The sequence below is a fragment of the Emys orbicularis genome, chromosome 10 (genome assembly GCF_028017835.1).
Source record: "Emys orbicularis isolate rEmyOrb1 chromosome 10, rEmyOrb1.hap1, whole genome shotgun sequence".
Taxonomy (NCBI): domain Eukaryota; kingdom Metazoa; phylum Chordata; order Testudines; family Emydidae; genus Emys; species Emys orbicularis.
In genome coordinates this window covers 59,545,537-59,563,982 of record NC_088692.1, presented here as the reverse complement: position 1 = coordinate 59,563,982, position 18,446 = coordinate 59,545,537, and the positions used below count along the sequence as shown (strand labels likewise).

At 40.5% G+C, this 18,446-nt stretch overlaps 1 protein-coding gene across 1 annotated transcript in view; it reads right to left on the bottom strand.

Moving 5' to 3' along the window:
* TRPM1 (transient receptor potential cation channel subfamily M member 1) overlaps positions 1-18,446 on the bottom strand; it is an 89,482-nt gene that overhangs the window by 38,255 nt on the left and 32,781 nt on the right. Inside the window, exons 9-13 of the mRNA XM_065412369.1 lie at positions 13,373-13,445; positions 11,170-11,270; positions 7,016-7,189; positions 3,914-4,048; positions 1,648-1,698 (exon numbers count right to left, since the gene is read on the bottom strand). Coding sequence (XP_065268441.1) covers positions 1,648-1,698; positions 3,914-4,048; positions 7,016-7,189; positions 11,170-11,270; positions 13,373-13,445 — 534 coding nt within the window. The remainder of the gene's footprint in view (positions 1-1,647; positions 1,699-3,913; positions 4,049-7,015; positions 7,190-11,169; positions 11,271-13,372; positions 13,446-18,446) is intronic.

Below are 18,446 nucleotides of genomic sequence, written 5' to 3'. Positions count from 1 at the left end.
TCAGTTATGGAGAACATTATAGTACTTGCAAACTCTATAGTATACTAGGTGCTCAGATTCCTTGGTGATGAGCATGGTATAAGAACCTGAATATAAACAGATAACTCCTATATTTAATTTACTCAACCTCAAAATGTGAGTCTCTGTGTTTTAAAATAAAAAGTGACAATTACAAATTAAAAGGGGATTGCAAATTGTGCGATTCCTCAGAGAAATCAAAGAGAAAATTATCTGAATTGGACAGTATAATGTGTCCTTAAGATAAATATAATCGTTCAATGGACTTTAGATAAGTCCCCAAACAAAGTCAATGGAAAGACTCCTATTGACTTCAGTAGACTTTGGATCAAGTCTATGATGAGAAATCGAACTACTAAATTACGATTTGTTGTAATTATTCTATTTATTTCAGGATAAGTCAGATTTGTTTATATTCCTTGTTTTTTAAAAAGAGAGCAATTACGTGTAGTATGCTGATACAAGAGTTTCCTCCTGCTTGTGAAAGGGGTCAGAATACACTGTAGCTTTTACTGTATGGATAACTTTTTTCCCCACCTCATTATTATCTACAATTCCCAGCCCATCATGTACAGGGAAATTTGGGTTAATCTGCAGTCTAAACTTGGTAAACAGGCAGGTTGTATAACCTATATTGTCATATTGTTAAAGATTGGTTGGACAGTTACATTAAATCTCCCAGAGCTGTGACTGAGCACTGTGTTTCACTGTTCTAACTGTATCCTTTGTTGCACATCACAGCAAGGTTTAGTCTAGAACACCACTTAGCAATAAACTATGATGAAAGAACTACATTCTAGGGAAACAAATCACCTCCATGTTAACCCAACCAAATCCCCGAACTTGTCGCTGAATGAGAGTGAGCCATGGAAATGCGATGACCAGGAGGAGAAAGATGGACAGACAGATAGGAAAAATACACAGAAGAGAGTTAGTACCATTGGAAAATGTGAATAATGAAAAATTAGATAAGAATTAAACCCTGAGGTGGATCATTATGGATTATACATTGACCCAATCCTGCAAAACTTTCATGAGGAACTCTCACTGAAATCAGTTGAGTTTTTCCTTGCAACAGGAATACAGGATATACTCTGGGTAGCAAAATAACACATGCAAAACCCATCAAATATAGTGAATTTAACACTAAGCCTTACAATACATTTATATGCAGTAGATGGTAATGAATAACAGATTTATGACTTCTAACTCTGAAGAGTGGAAGTGACTTTCTCCCAGTGGAAGTGGTAGAAGTAACATTGCTTGGGAGTCTGAAAAACACACTAGTAAATACACAGAAAGGAACAATCCTGCATTGGCAGGTGGATGGACTGGATAATGGAGTAGATATTTTCTCTAACTTCTGTTTCTGCAATTTTGCAAGGAAATATTTTTCCACTGTAATGTTGTATGTAAGCTTCTTTTGATATGTAAAGAAATTAAGTATATTTAAATCTGGTCTGAGTATCTTACACTACTAGTGATTTAACTTCCCTTTCCTTAAAAACTATAATTTCATTTCAAAGTTTTATTTTCCATCTACATTATGTTCACTTCCCCCACTGATTTGTACAATTAAAATAATCATGAAAATAAATCCCAATATCTGGAAATAATATAAAAACTTACCTTTTTCACATCCCTGACTAGCAAATGCAGTGTATTTGGTGGACCCAATCTCTGAAAGAGAGACCATTCATATTTTGTTAGGCCTTTAATTCTTCCCCTTGATTAAAAAAAAGTGTAGTTTCTGCAAAGCATTAGAAATTTGGATGTGAATTCCCAGAACGATCATTTGTTCATTATCCGAACAGCAACATGATTATGTACTGTTTTCTTCACGGATAAAAAGATGGGAGGCACAACTGGCCAAAAGTAACAAGTCACTAATAGAGTTTACAGCCACCTTTGTGCTGCTATCAACCTAGGAACCCTGTGCAATGGTCCAGTCCTCAGATATACATCACAGGAGCCTTCAGGTTGCCTTAACTCGCACTGGCTGCCAACAGCTACAAGGTGCTGTAATCCCCGCCTGGGAATCGCAAGGTGCCTTGGCAGTGACCCTTTACCTTTGGCCACACCTCCCATACTAACAGCAGGGAGAGGTGATGGAGGAATAGTTTATGGCAGCTCTGTGCCTCTGCAGGATCTACTCCTGGGGGAATTCTGCACCAAAAATTAAATATTCTGCGCCCAATATTTTAAAATTCTGCAAAATTCTGCATATTTTATTTGTGAAAATAACACAATATAATCATGCTAGTTTCAATTATTTTGTAATTTATTTCAAAGACCTGTCAGCAACTATGTCTATAACAATACAGACAACAAAAAATATTCAAGAAATGTTTTTTGACAAGTAGATTCCTTACTAGGTATATGAATACAGAACTCTGAGTAATAATTCATTTAAACTACAATATGGAAATGTATTTCCTGCACCCCTAAGAAGCAGTGAAAAGGCTTGGGGAAGCCAGGGATAGTGGAGGAGCTGAGGGAGAGGGAAAAACTGCTGGGAAGGAGCCTGGGTGTGAACCTGGAGGGTTGTTGGGTATGGGTGGGAGAACAATGTAAAAGGTTTTTGGGAGAGGGAAGAGTTTGTTAGGGAGCCACCACCATGCAGACCCTGGATGACCCATAGTCTCTCTCATTTCGTCAGGCACATCTGCCCCTGTCCCCATGTGTCCCCGCACCTCCCTCAGCCACTTTCCCCATCCCCATGTGTCCCTGTACCCCCACTTAGCCACCTCCTGTCCCCATGTGTCTCTGCACCCCCACTCCCATTCAGCTCCTGCCCCAGTCTGTCACCCCCACTAGCCCTTCTGAACCCCAGTCTGTGACCCCCCAGCAGCCCCAGGTGCCCCATGCTGTCTGTGCCTCCATATCCCATGCCTCCTGATCTGGCCCCTGGGCAGGGTGCTGTGAGCAAGGCAACTTCTTTCTCTTTCCTATCCGGAGCTGGGGCTGCTCCTGCCCAGGAGCCACTGCTCTGTGTTCTGGTGCCACAGCGGCCCTTGTGGACAAAAGGAGTAACTGCAGCACCTTTCCAGCAGAATGTATTTTTTGTGGAAAAAAATTCTGCGCAGCACATGAATTCTGCACAGGAGTAAGGATCTACTGGGGTGTTCTGTCTGTGGGTTTGTGCAAAGGAGACTCTAGTCCCAAGCAGCCTATGTGTTATAAAAGAGGCAGCATGACATAGTGGATAGTGCACTGGACTGGGATTCAGGAGAACTGGGTTTTATTCCCGGTTCTGCCACTGGCCTGCTGGGTGACCTTGGGCAGGTCACTTTGCCTCTGTGCCGTGGTTTCCCATTCTATAAGTGGGAATAATGATACTCAGCTCCAGGTGTAAAGTGCTTTGGGATTTATGGATGAGAGTTTCTATATAGCATTTTATTATTACAACAATAAAGGATAAAGAAATGAAAACTAACTGAGGATCAACAAGATTGTGTGTCACATCAGTGAACGAGTTAAGAATATGTAGGTAAAAAGCCACAGCTATTGGCTGATATTATGGTTTTAATGGCAATACTAGTTATTAAAGAGTTCTTAATATGCATTTTAAAAATACTTCACTATATTTACATGATAAACCATAAGATTGTCTAAAAGCTGCTCTAGGCTTAGTCAAGATACTCTGTGTATCTTAAAGTATTATGAAGCCATGAGTTATTACAGTGACTCCCTCTAGTGATATGCACCTTTCGTGGACTGTCAGTGTGCCCAGTTTTTTTTCCCTTCAATTGTTGAAGTATAAAGTGAAACCACCAGTTGGACAGTTTCTGTGCCAATTATTGGGGTGGGGAAGGAAGGGAGAAAGGAAAAGGTGTCATGCTGAACTCAACAGTGAGAGATGCAGCAGTTTATATCAGAATCACAGCTCACTCACAGTATTATAAAGCTCTTCTAGTCGAGGAATAGTGAGGAAGCGTTGCATGTTCACTCCATTTTCAATCAAGAGTTTCACAAAATCAACTCGATCCAGTACCAGGGCATCCAGCATAGCCTGCTCCAGGGAATTCACCTGAAAGTTGAGAACAGAGAACACAATGCAAACCCTGGGCAAGTAAGTCAGAGATGCTGTTCCAGCAACTGCTAAACAGAAGTTTTTTGGTTGTTTAATAAAAGAATTCACGTGTGAATTTCAAGCTATGTTCAGTCATCTACACGTCAAATGTCATTTTGAAAAATGAGAACGTCCCCGATAGGTGTTCCATGTTTAGTTTAGATGTTGTGGTTTTTGTTTTTGTTTTTTGTTTTGGATGTGTCCTTAATGTTGAAGTAATGACAGCAGTAAATGAAACCTTTAGGAACATGATTGTAACGTTCAGTACTTTTTATTTGGTATCTTATAGCTAAACCAAGTGAAATGACACATTATACGAAGAGGTGGGTTTGCTTGCTGTGTGTGATGGGAGCAGGTTAAATTTAAAAAGAATGAACTGCAAAAACGTAAAGAGTGTTTTGCACCATAACAACCCACATAGGCAGCATCCATTCAACTGACAAGCTGTTGCCTCAAATAGAGAGAAGTGGCAATATGCACTGGCTCCGATCTTCTGAAAAGAAATCCCCAAGTTCTTGCTAGAAATATTGGTCAGAAAACATACAAGAGCTTCCCTTAATATGGCCAAACATGGGAACAACCTAATAGAATGTTCAACTTTAAAAAAAATTAAAATAAACTCATAGGAAATTCAAAACAAAAGAACTGTCTTCCTGTAAAATGTTAAGTCTTCCTCACTAATCACTGATGAGCTAGAAACATTCAAAGGAATACTTTTTTGTAAAGGAAAAACTATATATTTTTGCAGTCTTTCTGTTCCCAAATATGGTTTAATCACTTTGGTTCAAACCTTCCAAAACAATTCACTCCTGAACTGAAAACAAACCTGCCAAATTTCAGCCAGGAAGGAAAAAGATTGGAAAATGTAGAAGTATTAATAGCAACAGAAAATTACCACCTAAAATGGAAATGCTTGTGTGACCTTAGCTATAGGTAGATTGCATAGAAATATGTAATCTACCTAGCATTATGAAGACACTTATAAAATACATAAAAGTAGGGCTGTCGATTAATCGCAGTTAACTCATGCGATTAATTCCAAAAAATTAATTGCGATTAAAAAATTAATCGCGATTAATTGCACTGTTAAACAATAGAATACCAATTGAAGTTTATTAAATATTTTTGGATGTTTTTCTATGTTTTTCAAATATATTGATTTCAATTACAACACAGAATATGAAGTGTACAGTGCTCACTTTATATTATTTTTGATGACAAACATCTGCACCGTAAAAATGATAAACAAAAGAAATAGTATTTTTCAATTCACCTCATACAAGTACTGTAGTGCAATCTCTTTATCGTGAAAGTGTCACTTAAAAAAGAATCTACATTTGTGTTACATAACTGCACTCAAAAACAAAACAATTTAAAACTTTAGAGCCTACAAGTCCATTCAGTCTTACTTCTTGTTCAGCCAATCGCTAAGACACAAAAGTTTGTTTACATTTATGGGAAATACTGCTGCCTGCTTCTTATTTACAATGTCACCTGAAAGTGAGAACAGGTGTTTGCATGGCACTTTTATAGCCAGCGTCGCGAGGTATTTACGTGCCAGATATGCTAAACATTCGTATGCTCCTTCATGCTTCAGCCACCATTCCAGAAGACATGCTTCCATGCTGATGATGCTTGTTAAAAAAATAACGCGTTAATTAAATTTGTGACTGAACTCCTTGGGGGAGAATTGTATGTCTCCTTTTCTGCTTTACCCACATTCTGCCATATATTTCATGTTATAGCAGTCTCGGATGATGACCCAGCACATATTCGTTTGGAGAACACTTTCATAGCAGATTTGACAAAATACAAAGAAGGTACCAATGTGAGATTTCTAAAAATAGTTACAACACTCAACCCAAGGTTTAAGAATCTGAAGTGCCATTCCAAAATCTGAGAGGGACGAGGTGTGGAGCATGCTTTCAGAAGTCTTAAAAAAGCAACATTGAGATGTGGAAACTACACACAAAAAAAAAAACCTACAGAAAAAGAAAAGCAACCTTCTGCTGGTGGCATCTGACTCAGATGATGAAAATTAACATGCGTCAGTCCACTCTGCTTTGGATCGTTATTGAGCAGAACCCGTCATCAGCATGGACGCATGTCCTCTGGAATGGTTGTTGAAGCATGAAGGGACATATGAAGCTTTAGCGCATCTGGCACGTAAATATCTTGTGACGCGGGCTACAACAGTGCCATGTGAATGCCTGTTCTCACTTTCAGGTGACATTGTAAACAAGATGTGGGCAGCATTATCTCCTGCAAATAGTAACTAAACTTGTTTGTCTGAGCGATTGGCTGAAGTAGGACTGAGTGGACTTGTAGGCTCTAAAGTTTTACATAGTTTTATTTTTGAATGCATTTTTTTGTACATAATTCTACATTTGTAAGTTCATCTTTTATGATAAAGAGATTGCACTACAGTACTTGTATTAGGTGAATTGAAAAATACTATTTCTTTTGTTTTTTACAGTGCAAATATTTGTAATAAAAATAAATATAAAGTGAGCACTGAACACTTTGTATTCTATGTTGTAATTGAAATCAATATATTTGAAAATGTGGAAAACATCCAAAAATATTTAAATAAATGGTATTCTATTCTTGTTTAACAGCGCGATTAATTACAATTAATTTTTTTAATCACTTGACAGCCCTACATAAAAGGTCTCCCATGCCTCAGAATATTCCAGGAATCAATATGTCCCTCACCAGAAGTTAATTCCTTTCATTCCAGGTGGGATTAATGTGTCTGTTTGCATCACTTCTAGGGCCTTGTAGAAGGTAACTCATTCTTTGATTTATCTTTGGGGTAGGCTGGGTGTGTGCATATGTAAACTGAGAAGAACAGATTAGAGGGAGGAGTCAAACGAGATAAAGAACAGAGCAGCAACTGGAAGAAAGCTGCCACTTTCACCTTACCCAGTTTAGTAGTTCAAGCTTCCGTGGATCTGTTTCTTCTTCCGGCTCTTCTTTCATTTTCCCTCCCTTTTTTTTCCCTTTTCCTTTCCCTCTGGCTGCTTTAGTTTGAGCTGCTGGAGATTTCTTTTCCTTCTCAGGTGCTGTGCCATCAGTCACTGTAAGGCTTCCTAAAGGCTACATTTAATAATGCACAAATATTAAGATAATACAGTCAATAGTTTTGGCAATTGGAGGATTGTACATCAATAGAATGTTCTATTGAATCTTAATACCACCACTCTCTTTTACAGTGGTGCTATGTGTAACCTACCCTCACTCAGTGTGGCATGCTGTCCCCCTCTAGTGGTGGCTAGGCCACATATAGAGATTGAGGAGCCTCATACAGCCTTAGCTAACAGATCTGGAACTTTCAGCTTAGGCAGCGTAGAGGCTAATGCTTTAAGATCTAGACATCCCACGTTTGATCCCAGCTGCTTATGACTTACTCAGGAGCACAGAGTAACATATAAAGAAGAAAACAGACTAGGCAGAGAATTCACAGTTGAAAAGGCAACATCTAGTACACAATCGTTATCTGTAGTGGCAAATCTCTCAAAACACCAAGGCCCAAATTGGGACATAATGTGTGAGAAAGATCGAAAATGAGGAACACCACACTCAACAAATTCATGCAGGGATTCATTCCCTGAGTGCACCTATTCCATAACCATTTGCATGATTCTTTATCCCTGATATGAGCAACAACATTTCAAAGTGGGACAGCACCATATTTTTGTGGTAAGTAGTTAAGTCTGGGACTCAAGTGGATGTCTCAAAGTAAGGTACAACTGAGAGGTATGGTAAGATGCTGAGTATGAGCCTGGCACTTCACCTTCTTTCCACTTTTTAAACATATGTAGAGAAATAGTGGAATGTCAAAGTAAAAGCAACAAGCAGATAAGGAATAGAAGGGACCAGTGTTAATAAGAATGCCACATGGCCATCAACTGACCTCTATATAGTCGTATGGGCTAAGGCCAAAGAGGGAAGATTGCAGCTAAGTGGCTCATTTACATGCTAAGATCATGCTTATGTTCATGTCTCCTCAAATGTGAATATTCTCCACTACCCCCTTCTCCATTTTAACCTGTGCTCTCGGGAGAAGGGAGGAAGGCACACTTGAGGCTAGAATTGGGCAAATAGCGAATTTTCAGTGTATCAGCAATTTCAAAAAGTTGAAAAAAATTCATTCCAGATGGAACAAAACATGTCATTTAGGCTTGGGCCATTTAACATTTTGAATTTTTAAAAATATTAAAGAAAATTTTGAAACAAAAATAATTTCAAACTGAAAAAATCCATTTTTTCAAATTGTGTTTGTTTTTTTTCTTAAACCAACAATTTGGTGAAACCAACTTGAATTCACAAAATGCTTCAATGTCACCAAATGTGCATTTTTCAATGAAAAAAAAGATTTGGCTGAAAAATTTTGAGACTACTTCCCCTCAGTTTGGACTGCTGCACCTAGCACTTAACTTGTCCTCATACATAACTTACACAAACATTTATGCTAGACCACAACAAATTGGTTCATTGTGCAGAGAACTGCAGGAGCAAGGCCATACACGTTTGCTTAACAAAGCTTTCTTTTTTGCACAAAGTCCTCTCACACTATCCTACCATGAAAGCATTTACAAGTCAGGACAGAAATGGATCTGTAAACTCACAGCAAACACTACATCAAGGGTAATCTTCATTAATTTGAAATGACAATGAATTGTAATCGGCTCATGTAATTTCCACAAAGAGTTGAAGAGTACAAAGATGAAACTGGACAAAACAGCGGTAGGTTTTGTTTGCCCGTTGATGTTTTTTAATCTAAACACAATGTGGAGATTGGAACATTTCCTCCAGATAAATTGATTTATAATAATACTTATATTGTTTAGGATCCCTAAATCCTCTTTATGAAAATGTTTTTAATGGACCGAGAATATTGGAAACATCACATCGCTAACAGGGAAAGAATAAAATAGCGTATACAGGAAGGATTGTTGGTTAAATTTTTAATGACTGAGGTTTCTAAATGAAATTAACCTCAATGAAGCACACAGTGTGGATGTAAAGTATTTTACTGACCATTATATTGTACGTCATTTCAAGAAAGACATCTAATTAAAAAAAAAAAAAGAACCTTACTTAATTCTTATGGCCTATTTCATCGTGGTTCCTCAGAACACTTTGTAATCAGGAGCGGCGCCAGGGTTTTTGCCGCCTGAGCATTCAGGGGGCCTGGGGTCTTGGGCGGCGGGGGTCCTTCCGCTCTGCATCTTCGGGGCACTTCGGCGGCGGGTCCCGGAGCGAGTGAAGGACCCACCGCCGAATTTCCGCCGAAGACCCGGAGCGGAAGGACCCCCCGCCGCCGAATTTCCGCTGACGGCAGCAAAATGCCGTCCCTCAAATCCTGCCACCCTAGGCGACCGCCTAGGGTCGCCTAGTGGAAGCGCTGGCCCTGTTTGTAATAATTTCATACCAGATGGTTCATGTAGTAAAGCAAAATGCACCAGCATATTGAGTCACCAAACTGGCTTAAAACAAGGTTTTTTTAGTTACATGAATGACTCTAGGGTAGAATTTTCAAAAGCACTCAAGTGTCTGATCTTCCCCCATTGAAATCAATGGGAGCTTTACCATTAACTTCAATGGGCGCAGTATCACACTTTAAAAATGATTTAAGAGCACAAAACCCATTCCAATGCCTTAGGCACTTCTGAAAATCTCACCCCTAGATTCATTTTGCATCATCTCATACACTAAGGGCCTGATATTCAGCATTGGTCTCTTTGTGGTCATGATTTTGTCCCATTAATTCAAACTGGGATTTTCAAAGGAGTCTCCTAGGTGCCTTTATAATTTCCAGCCCTACTGTGTAATTTATTAGAGCTAGACATCTAACCACCCGCTTGTACTCACCAGTCAAGCAGCCGGAGGTCTAAGTAGTATTACTAGAACATGCAGTTCACTATGGGTGTGATGACTGGTTCTGCTGAGGCCTGAGGCTTGGTCTACCCTACAGAGTTAGGTCGATGGAAGGCAGCTTATGTCGATCTAATTATGTCAGTGTACACACTACAGCCTTGCTCCCACTGATGTATGTGCCTATTACACTAACATAATAACTCCACCTCCACGAGAGGCATAGGGCTTACGTTGGTGTAACGATGTAGTGTCCGTGTAGACCCTGAGTTACTTACATTGGCTGCTGGCTGTCATTCTTGTCAATTTCACGGCTCCACGCTGAAAGCCGAGCTGTCACCGCTGGGTGGATGAGGAGCTCCAGCTAGAGCCTGGCTGCCCCTCTGGGCGCCTTGCCCCAGCTGGGCTGTGCCCACCCAACTTGGAACCTGGCTGCTGCCTGGAGACTCCCAGCTCCCAATGGGGAGCCCAGGTGCCATCTGGAGGCTCCTGGCTGCGTGCGGAGCCCGGTTGCACCAAGGCTCCCGGCTCCCTGTTGGGAGGCCAGGAGCCGCCTGGCCTCGGGCGCAGAGCTCCCTGCTGGGAGCTGGGGCAGCTGGGCTCCTGGTGGCGGGGAGTAGGGAGCCGAGAGCTGGTGCAGAGGGTGGAGGGCAGCCGGACTTCCTGCAGGGAGCTGCATGCGGAGCTGAGAGCCCAGGTTCTCAGCCCCCCACACTGCCCCTCTTAAGTGGGTGGAAGCACTCCTGGTGTGGACGCACAACACCAACAGAAGGATGGCAGCATGTACATGAACCATGAGAAGTGCAGGGCTTACGTCAGTGTAGTTAGAGCGATGCCCTAACATAGGTCGATTTAAATTTCTAGTGTAGATATGCACTCAGCATAAATCAGGCCCCATATGATTTCCATTATTTGAATTTCTTGCCTCAAGAGGAATCTTGAATAAATTCATTTGCTAATTTTATGCTGCTACTTTTCATTTCAAAAGCACACGAGTTTTGTCATTATTAACTTTTTGGAAAAGGTAGACTGGTGATATTTTATAATGAACAGTCCATATGGAATATTCCAGATCAGGTCATAATGCATACCAAAAGAATTCAACATTACTGTCATTGCCAAGAAAATCAAAGGAAGGGATATTTTCCACGTAATTTAAAATAATTGCTAACTAATCGGTCTAGGAAAAGCAGCTTTACCGGCCAGTGATGTCCAAAGACAAAGATTTGGCTACGTGCAATGTCCACACGGTTCCAGGCCAATGCCAAGCTCAGCTGATCTGGTGCAGATGCGTTGGTACCTAAGCAAACAAAAGTATTTAGCATTTCACACTTCATGTAAATGAGTGGACACCACTGTAATTTAATTATCTGGGGATTAGATCAGATCTTCAGCTGGTCTAACGGTGAGTAGTTATGTTGAAATGAATGGAGCTATGATTTTTTTACACCAGTTGAGGATTCGGCCCAATAATCCTTTCAAAATTGGGAATAGTAACATTCTCCCTTTTTCCTTGCAGTTCACAGAAATGGACCTTAGTCCCTTACTTATTTTAGCAAGAGTATTAGTCTTGTCTCATTTATACACATTAGTGATACAATATCTTTCTCTGTAAATGTTGTTTAAACAACATTATGTAGTTTAAATGTTCAAGAATAATTGTCAGAAGCGACAGAATAATCTCAAAAGGTTCAGATTAGCTCGCAAACAAAAATCTTTGTAATAAGAGCATTATGGCTGAGAGTGTGCTTTGGAATCCAGCTAACAGTCCAAACCAACATTACTTTCTTTACAAAGATTTACTTTAAAAACAACAACAAAAACCAAACTCAAGTGTTAGAATGTTTGGAAATGACACGGCCGAGGGGAATTGGCTGGATCCCTTAATCCAGCCAGTTGAGTGATCCAGCTCATTCTGCATTGTCATATCATCCTCCATCCTCATTATCACCCATCTGATTTACACCCCACACACAAACAATTTTTTAAACCAAACACTTTTGTTAGGACCTATGTAAAGGTACAGATAATTTACTAGGAGAGGATGGGAAATGGATCGATTGAATAGGAAATGGGATTTTATTCATTTGCTATGTTGAACTTTGGGTATATTTTTGCAAGTTTTGTGGGGCTAAACTAAGTGTGGGTGGGTGGTTTCAGGGGTTATTGCCACTCCATAACAAATCCCCACTCCTTGCTAAGAGTCTAGACGTTTATCAGAGCTTAAGCAGCTCCTCTGAAAGGCTTCTTCCTTCTCTAAACCCTGCTGACTTTATCCCTAATACTGCTCCCCTCCCTTCCACAGAGCATAATCAGCAGTTTGGCAGATGCCCTAAACACAGGTCTGGTGATTCCTTAATCCCATGCTTCTCTTTTCCCTACATCTTTCACCTAAAGTCTCTTTTGTAATCAACTGATATCAACTTCCAAAGTGCATAACATTTGATAATAGCAGTTGTTCCAACAAAGACAGACTCAGCCACAAAGGTTAGGGGGTTTAGATTGGGGGGAAAAGAGAGAGCAAGCTTATTGGACAGACAAACCAATTACATTTAGAAGTGACTATAAAGCCTCACTCCAATCCTTGAATTACATTTTTTTTTGAGGTTTAAAAAAATCTAGTTATCTTCTTCCCTCTCCCCATGTTATTTATCATTTTGCATACACTGGCCAGGACTGGAATTGGATGTATTGAAACACCATGAGACAGGTCAGAGAGACAGGTTGGGGAGGTAATATCTTTTATTGGACCAACGTCTGTTGGTGAAAGAGACAAGCTATTAAGGCTACGTCTACACTGCACACCTTACAACGGTGTGGCTGTGCCGCTGCAGCTGTGCTGTTGTAAGGTAAGCAATGAAGCTGCTCTTTGTCGCCGGGCTCTCTCCCACACTTCACCTTGAATGGTCCCTTAGAATATGTGCTAAACGATCTGTTCCACCTTGCATTTAGCTGTGACACTCAGAGTACCTTTGCCAGACCTGAAGAAGAGCTCTGTGTAGCTTGAAAGCTTGTCTTTTTCACCAGCAAAAGTTGGTCCAATAAAAGATATTACCTCACCCACCTTGTCTTTCTAATATACTGGGACCAACACAGCTACAACAAATGCAAACACAAATGAGAAAGGTTCTTCTGGTATTTCCTGCCCAAGTGGAAGAAGGAAGCTGTGGAAACTTCAGGGTAATGCTATGGAAAAGTTCAGATCTAGACCTTACATATTGGGCTCATATCTTATCAGACCTGAACCCAAAACACCAAACGCTTTGAGGTTACTAATCTGAACTGATAAGAACAGAACAGACAAAAGTTTTGGTATTTAGAATGACCCACACAGAGCAAGTGTTTATTTTTTTTTCCAAGTTGGTTTGTTCATCCTTATTTGTTGCCTGCATAAAAACTCACCTTTAAGTAGAGCAGTTAAAATAGACATCTCAATGTCCTGTTGCCCCTCAGAACCCATACGGAACACAGTTATCTATAGGAGAGAGTAAAACCAAACACACAATTAACTCAGGAACATAACTTAGAACAAAAGAAAGAAAGAGAATAAGGCTATGTCTACACTACACAGCTTTTAGCGACAGGGCTGTATCGGTACAGCTGTGCCGCTAAATGTCGTGCAGTGTAGCCACTGTTCGTTGGCTCTCCTGCAGACAATGCACTGTTCACACTGGCACGTCATGGCAAAACTTTTGTCTTTCTGGGGGGGGCGAGGGGGGAATGTTGCCAGTGTAGACATAACTTAAGGAAAAGAGAGATAAATTGCATATTTTTCTATATTGTTTGAAAATTTTCAAAATTTTCAATTTCAATTACATTTTTCATTAAAATTTCTAATTTTGACAAATAAAAAGGGATGAAAACTTTCATATCTTTGTCCTGTTCTTTCACTGACTCTACAACTAGTAAAAATAAAAACAAAAAATCAAAATTTTAAATTGTGATGAAATTTTTTCACTGACAGATTTTGACAAAAAACACAGGTCAAAATTGCTGTGCCATTTTTATATAGGTTTCCAACCATCTCTAGTATTTTACAGTATTCTGAATTGCCCGCTTATACCTGAAATAACCATTATGGCATTTCTTTGACTGAATTTAACATTCACACAAGTTTGAGATGCAAGTTAAGTAATACATTGACAAAAAGTACAATCCTAGATGGGGCAACTCTCTTCTACACAAAACTGAATATTTATATTGATGTTTGGTTCAGCTGCTTATTAGTGAATCAAATCTACTGAGTTAAAAATGCACAATAGTGCCCTAACAAAGCAAGTTTCTTGGGACATTTTTCTGCAAACCTGCTTTCCTGTGCTTCACCTCTCAAAACACCCCTCTTTCACCAAGCAGGTAGGTATGGGTGTAACCTGCACATACAGTCAGTGACCTATGTTGGGGATGGTGGTAAGCTGCAGGAGGCATTTGCCTCTGGCAGCACAATTCCTGCCCAAAGCATACGAGTGGAGAGTACACCCTTTGGACGGTACCGTTTGCTACCCCACTTCACACCAAACAAACTCTGCTCCCCGGGCCCTCCTCCCCTTCTTTGGTGTGCATTGTGCCCTTGCACGCTCACAAAGAGAACACTCCCTGTGTTCCCACAAGCACTGCCAAGGCAGTTGTTCACAGCCCTTTTTCAAAGGGACAAGTGGCTAAAACAGGAACCAATCTGAACTTTAAACCAGAAACTCATCAAAAAAGTTTGGGAAAAAAAGCCTATTTAATTTTTTGCCCCATTATTTTTCATATTTGCGACTGTCCTTCTGGGTTCTGGTTGGCGTTAGAAAAGAAGTGCCAAAGCACTATAAGAAAGGTAAGATTTCTTCTGACTCCATCAGCTTAGTGTCATTAGAAACAGAGGGCTCAAACCTGCCAGATACTGAGAATTTTGGCCTTGATCCAGCCAAGTACTTAAGTCCAGGAGTAGTCCACTAAAGTCAATGGGACTATTTAGATGCTTGAAGTTAAACATGTGCTTAAGTGCTTTGCTGGATCAGGGCCAGAGTGCACAGCATCTTGCAGGCTGAACCTAGAAAGCACAATGGGCTTTACAATGTATTTTATTTAACATGGTTACAGTACAAAGAATGATCTGACACTCACATTCTATGCAAACTTGATCTGGATTTGAAAAAAAAAGTGTGATGAAGGAACATAGGAACACTGACTTTCTGTATAGTCAGTGCTTCAAGTATTAATAAATGTCTCGCTGAGTTAGAAAATACTACTTCTGTGGCAGAGAACTGGAGAGTAAAATGGATATAAATATCTAGCTTTCAATGAAGGTATCCTATAGTATGTCACTGAGTCTGAGACTAGAGCGCCTTACACCTGTAAATGTCCTTTACTTTATATCATTTTTATGTTACCCCAGAATATCTAAAGATGTTTCGCTTTTGAGTACTTGATTGAGTTTTAATATATTCATATTGGCCTTCTGAAAAGTACTTCTATATGCTGTAAGGTGGATGCACTGATTTATGTTTCTTTCTGATTGCTCAATAAAAATAACTAGATTAGAAGAACAGTCTGGTAAATAACTGTGCATTAGTGATTGTTATGCATTATTAGAATTAGTATTAGAATAATTATTAGAATAAGTATTAGAATAGCACCTAGAGGACTCAAACAAGATCGGGGTCCCATTGTTCTAGGTGCTGTACACAAATGGAATAAGAAACAGTCCCTGTCCCAAGGAGATTGCAATCTAAATAGACAAGGCAGACAGTAAAGTGGGAGAAAAGGAAATACTATTGTTCCCATTTTACAGATGGGGATTGAAGCACAGAGAAAGTAAGCAATTTGCCCAACTCAAACAGGACATCTACTAGACTGTAAGCTCCCTGAGGCAGGGGCCATCTTTCTTGTTATGTGTTTGTACAATGTACAAAGCACAGTAGGGTCCTGGTCCTGTAGACTAGGGAAAGTTACTACAGGTTAATTGGAGCACCTGTAGCCAATTAAGGCCCTGCCAGGAACCTAATAAAAAACCTCTGCTTCAGGCACACAGGGCGGAGTGAGGAAGGAGAGAGGACTGGAGTTTGGAGGTGTGTTGCTGAAAATTGAAACACCAGAGAACGGGAGACCCTGCCCCAGTAGAGAGACTCCCTCCCCCAGTGTCAAGGACCGAGGGTAACTCTACCCAAGGGGGAAGAGGGTAAGAAATCCATAGGGGTTGAGAGGGGCTGGGGCTCAGAGTGAGGAGCAAACCCAGACCCCTTCTCTGCTTCCCTCCTCTACCACCTTCCTGGGCCACTAGGGGGGGCCCTTGGCACCCCAAGAGCAGGGGTAAGGGGTGGTATCCTAGCCCCCCTGCCAAGAAAAGCATGGGACCCACCATACCAACGTTGGCCATTATGTCACAATCCTTGGGACCTTACTTCAGTTTCTGTTCAGTCCTTAGAGTAAGGATTGAGTAAAAATTGCATAAGAATCACAGGACTGGGCCTTTATTTAGGAAACTAGGGTCTGAGAACTAAGAAGCATAAACATCTAAGGAATGGAGGTAAATTTGAAACGGCATAATTTTTCCTTGATGCAAATGCTGAACTCCCCAGAGTACCAATGGGAGTTCAACACTAGGAATGATGTCACCTTCTGATGTACCTCCAAAAGGAAATTATTGGAAGTCAAGGAAGGAAAAGAAATTTTCCTTTTTTCCAGGGGGGGAGGGATAGCTCAGTGGTTTGAGCATTGGCCTCCTAAACCCAGGCTTGTGAGTTCAATCCTTGAGGGTGCCATTTAGGGAACTGGGGTAAAAATCTGTCTGGGGATTGGTCCTGCTTTGAGCAGGGGGTTGGACTAGATGACCTCCTGAGGTCCCTTCCAACCCTGATATTTTATGATTCTAAGAACATTTGTGAAAAACAGGAGGCCACTATGACACTAAACAGGCAGGGAATTACAGACTGGCATTGAAGGACTTAATTCTTATCTTGAAATTTGTGGGAATTGATGTTAGTGCCTCCTGGCAAACTGAGGTAACTATTAGAATGAAGAGTCTGCGACTTGTGCCAAAACTGTGGATGCTTAATGACAAATGGCCAAATTCTACAAGAGGTCAGCAGATAAGCACCTCTCCAAAAGCCCCCCCACAACATAAGTGTGGGTCAGAGGTGTCCATCCTAATACTGTCTCCCCTCAAAACCCACAGCCAGCCTGCCCTGCCGAGCTCCTCAACTGGAGCAGAGAGTGGCTTTGGAGATCGGGGTGTGGACTGGTTGTTTTTTGTGCACACTTTGGCTTTTTGACCCATCCAGGACCCCATCAACCCAGCCCACTGAAGAGATTGTTTGTGCTCTGGGCTGCCAGAAGATGGGTTCACATTAACACTGCTGTTACTGAGTGTATACGATATTCAATGGTGTTGTGAACATCATACATTAGCCAAGATTTTACCTAAAGTTTGGATCTGGAGAAAAATATCAGATATTTAAATATTAATATCCAGCTCATCGCAGGACTAGAAAAATAGTGAAAGTCTCTAAAATTCATTCTGTCTCTATTTTATGATTCCTAGCTCTATACCAGCTTCTTTTTTATACTTTTACAGAGAAGAATATGACAGAAGAAGGGGAAAGAGTTGGAGGCTGCTGAGACTCAGAGTTGATTTGATGGAAAAGATTTGATTAACTGGATTTCTGGATGTTCTGTTTGCTGCTCTTTATCCCCAAAGTGGGACATCAGGATTAATATTTAAGCTGATAAAATTGGTCTCATAACTCCCATTATTTACCCTAATTGCTGAATGCTCATTCTGTAACTTACTAAATTTTGTTTTGGCAGCAAAAGGCTATGAAAAATCATTCTTTGATTAATGCTTTGACTGCCGGAGTCAGATTCTATAATAAAAGACAATGCCTTCCAGACTAGCATAATATATGACTTGAGGATTTTGAGAACATTTCCTGATGGAGTCTCCGGATGTGGGTTCATATTAATGGTGTTGGGTGAGGTTCCGTACATTTTACCTGCAATCAGGCCTGAAATCATGGCCTTATCATGCTAACCATAGAACACTGTCCAGACATCAGTGTGAGAAATGGGCAGAGATACACGGCTCATTTACACTGATGCAGCTCTTGTTAATTATAATGAGGCCAGCATTAACAGAACTGACCCAATGGAATCTTTCACTAGTGTCACACATTCATTGGACCAAATTCTGAAGTCCTTAACTTGGATCTTATTAAGTCAAAACTGTCATTGAGAGTCAGTGGAGTATGCATGAGTAAGGAGCAGGAGCTGGAATCTGCTGCTCTTACACACAAGGAGTAGCACCTCACTCCATGCGTACTCCCTTTATTGTGGGTGAACTGGGCCTTAAGCATAAACTTTAGTATTTAGACTTGGGTTAAGACATCTTTGTTCATTTAATCTGCAAGAATCAGATCCCATTCTGGAAATGCAAACTGCTGCAGATATCACATAACTACGTGGGGAAAAACCAAACATGAATATACTTTCTTTTCCC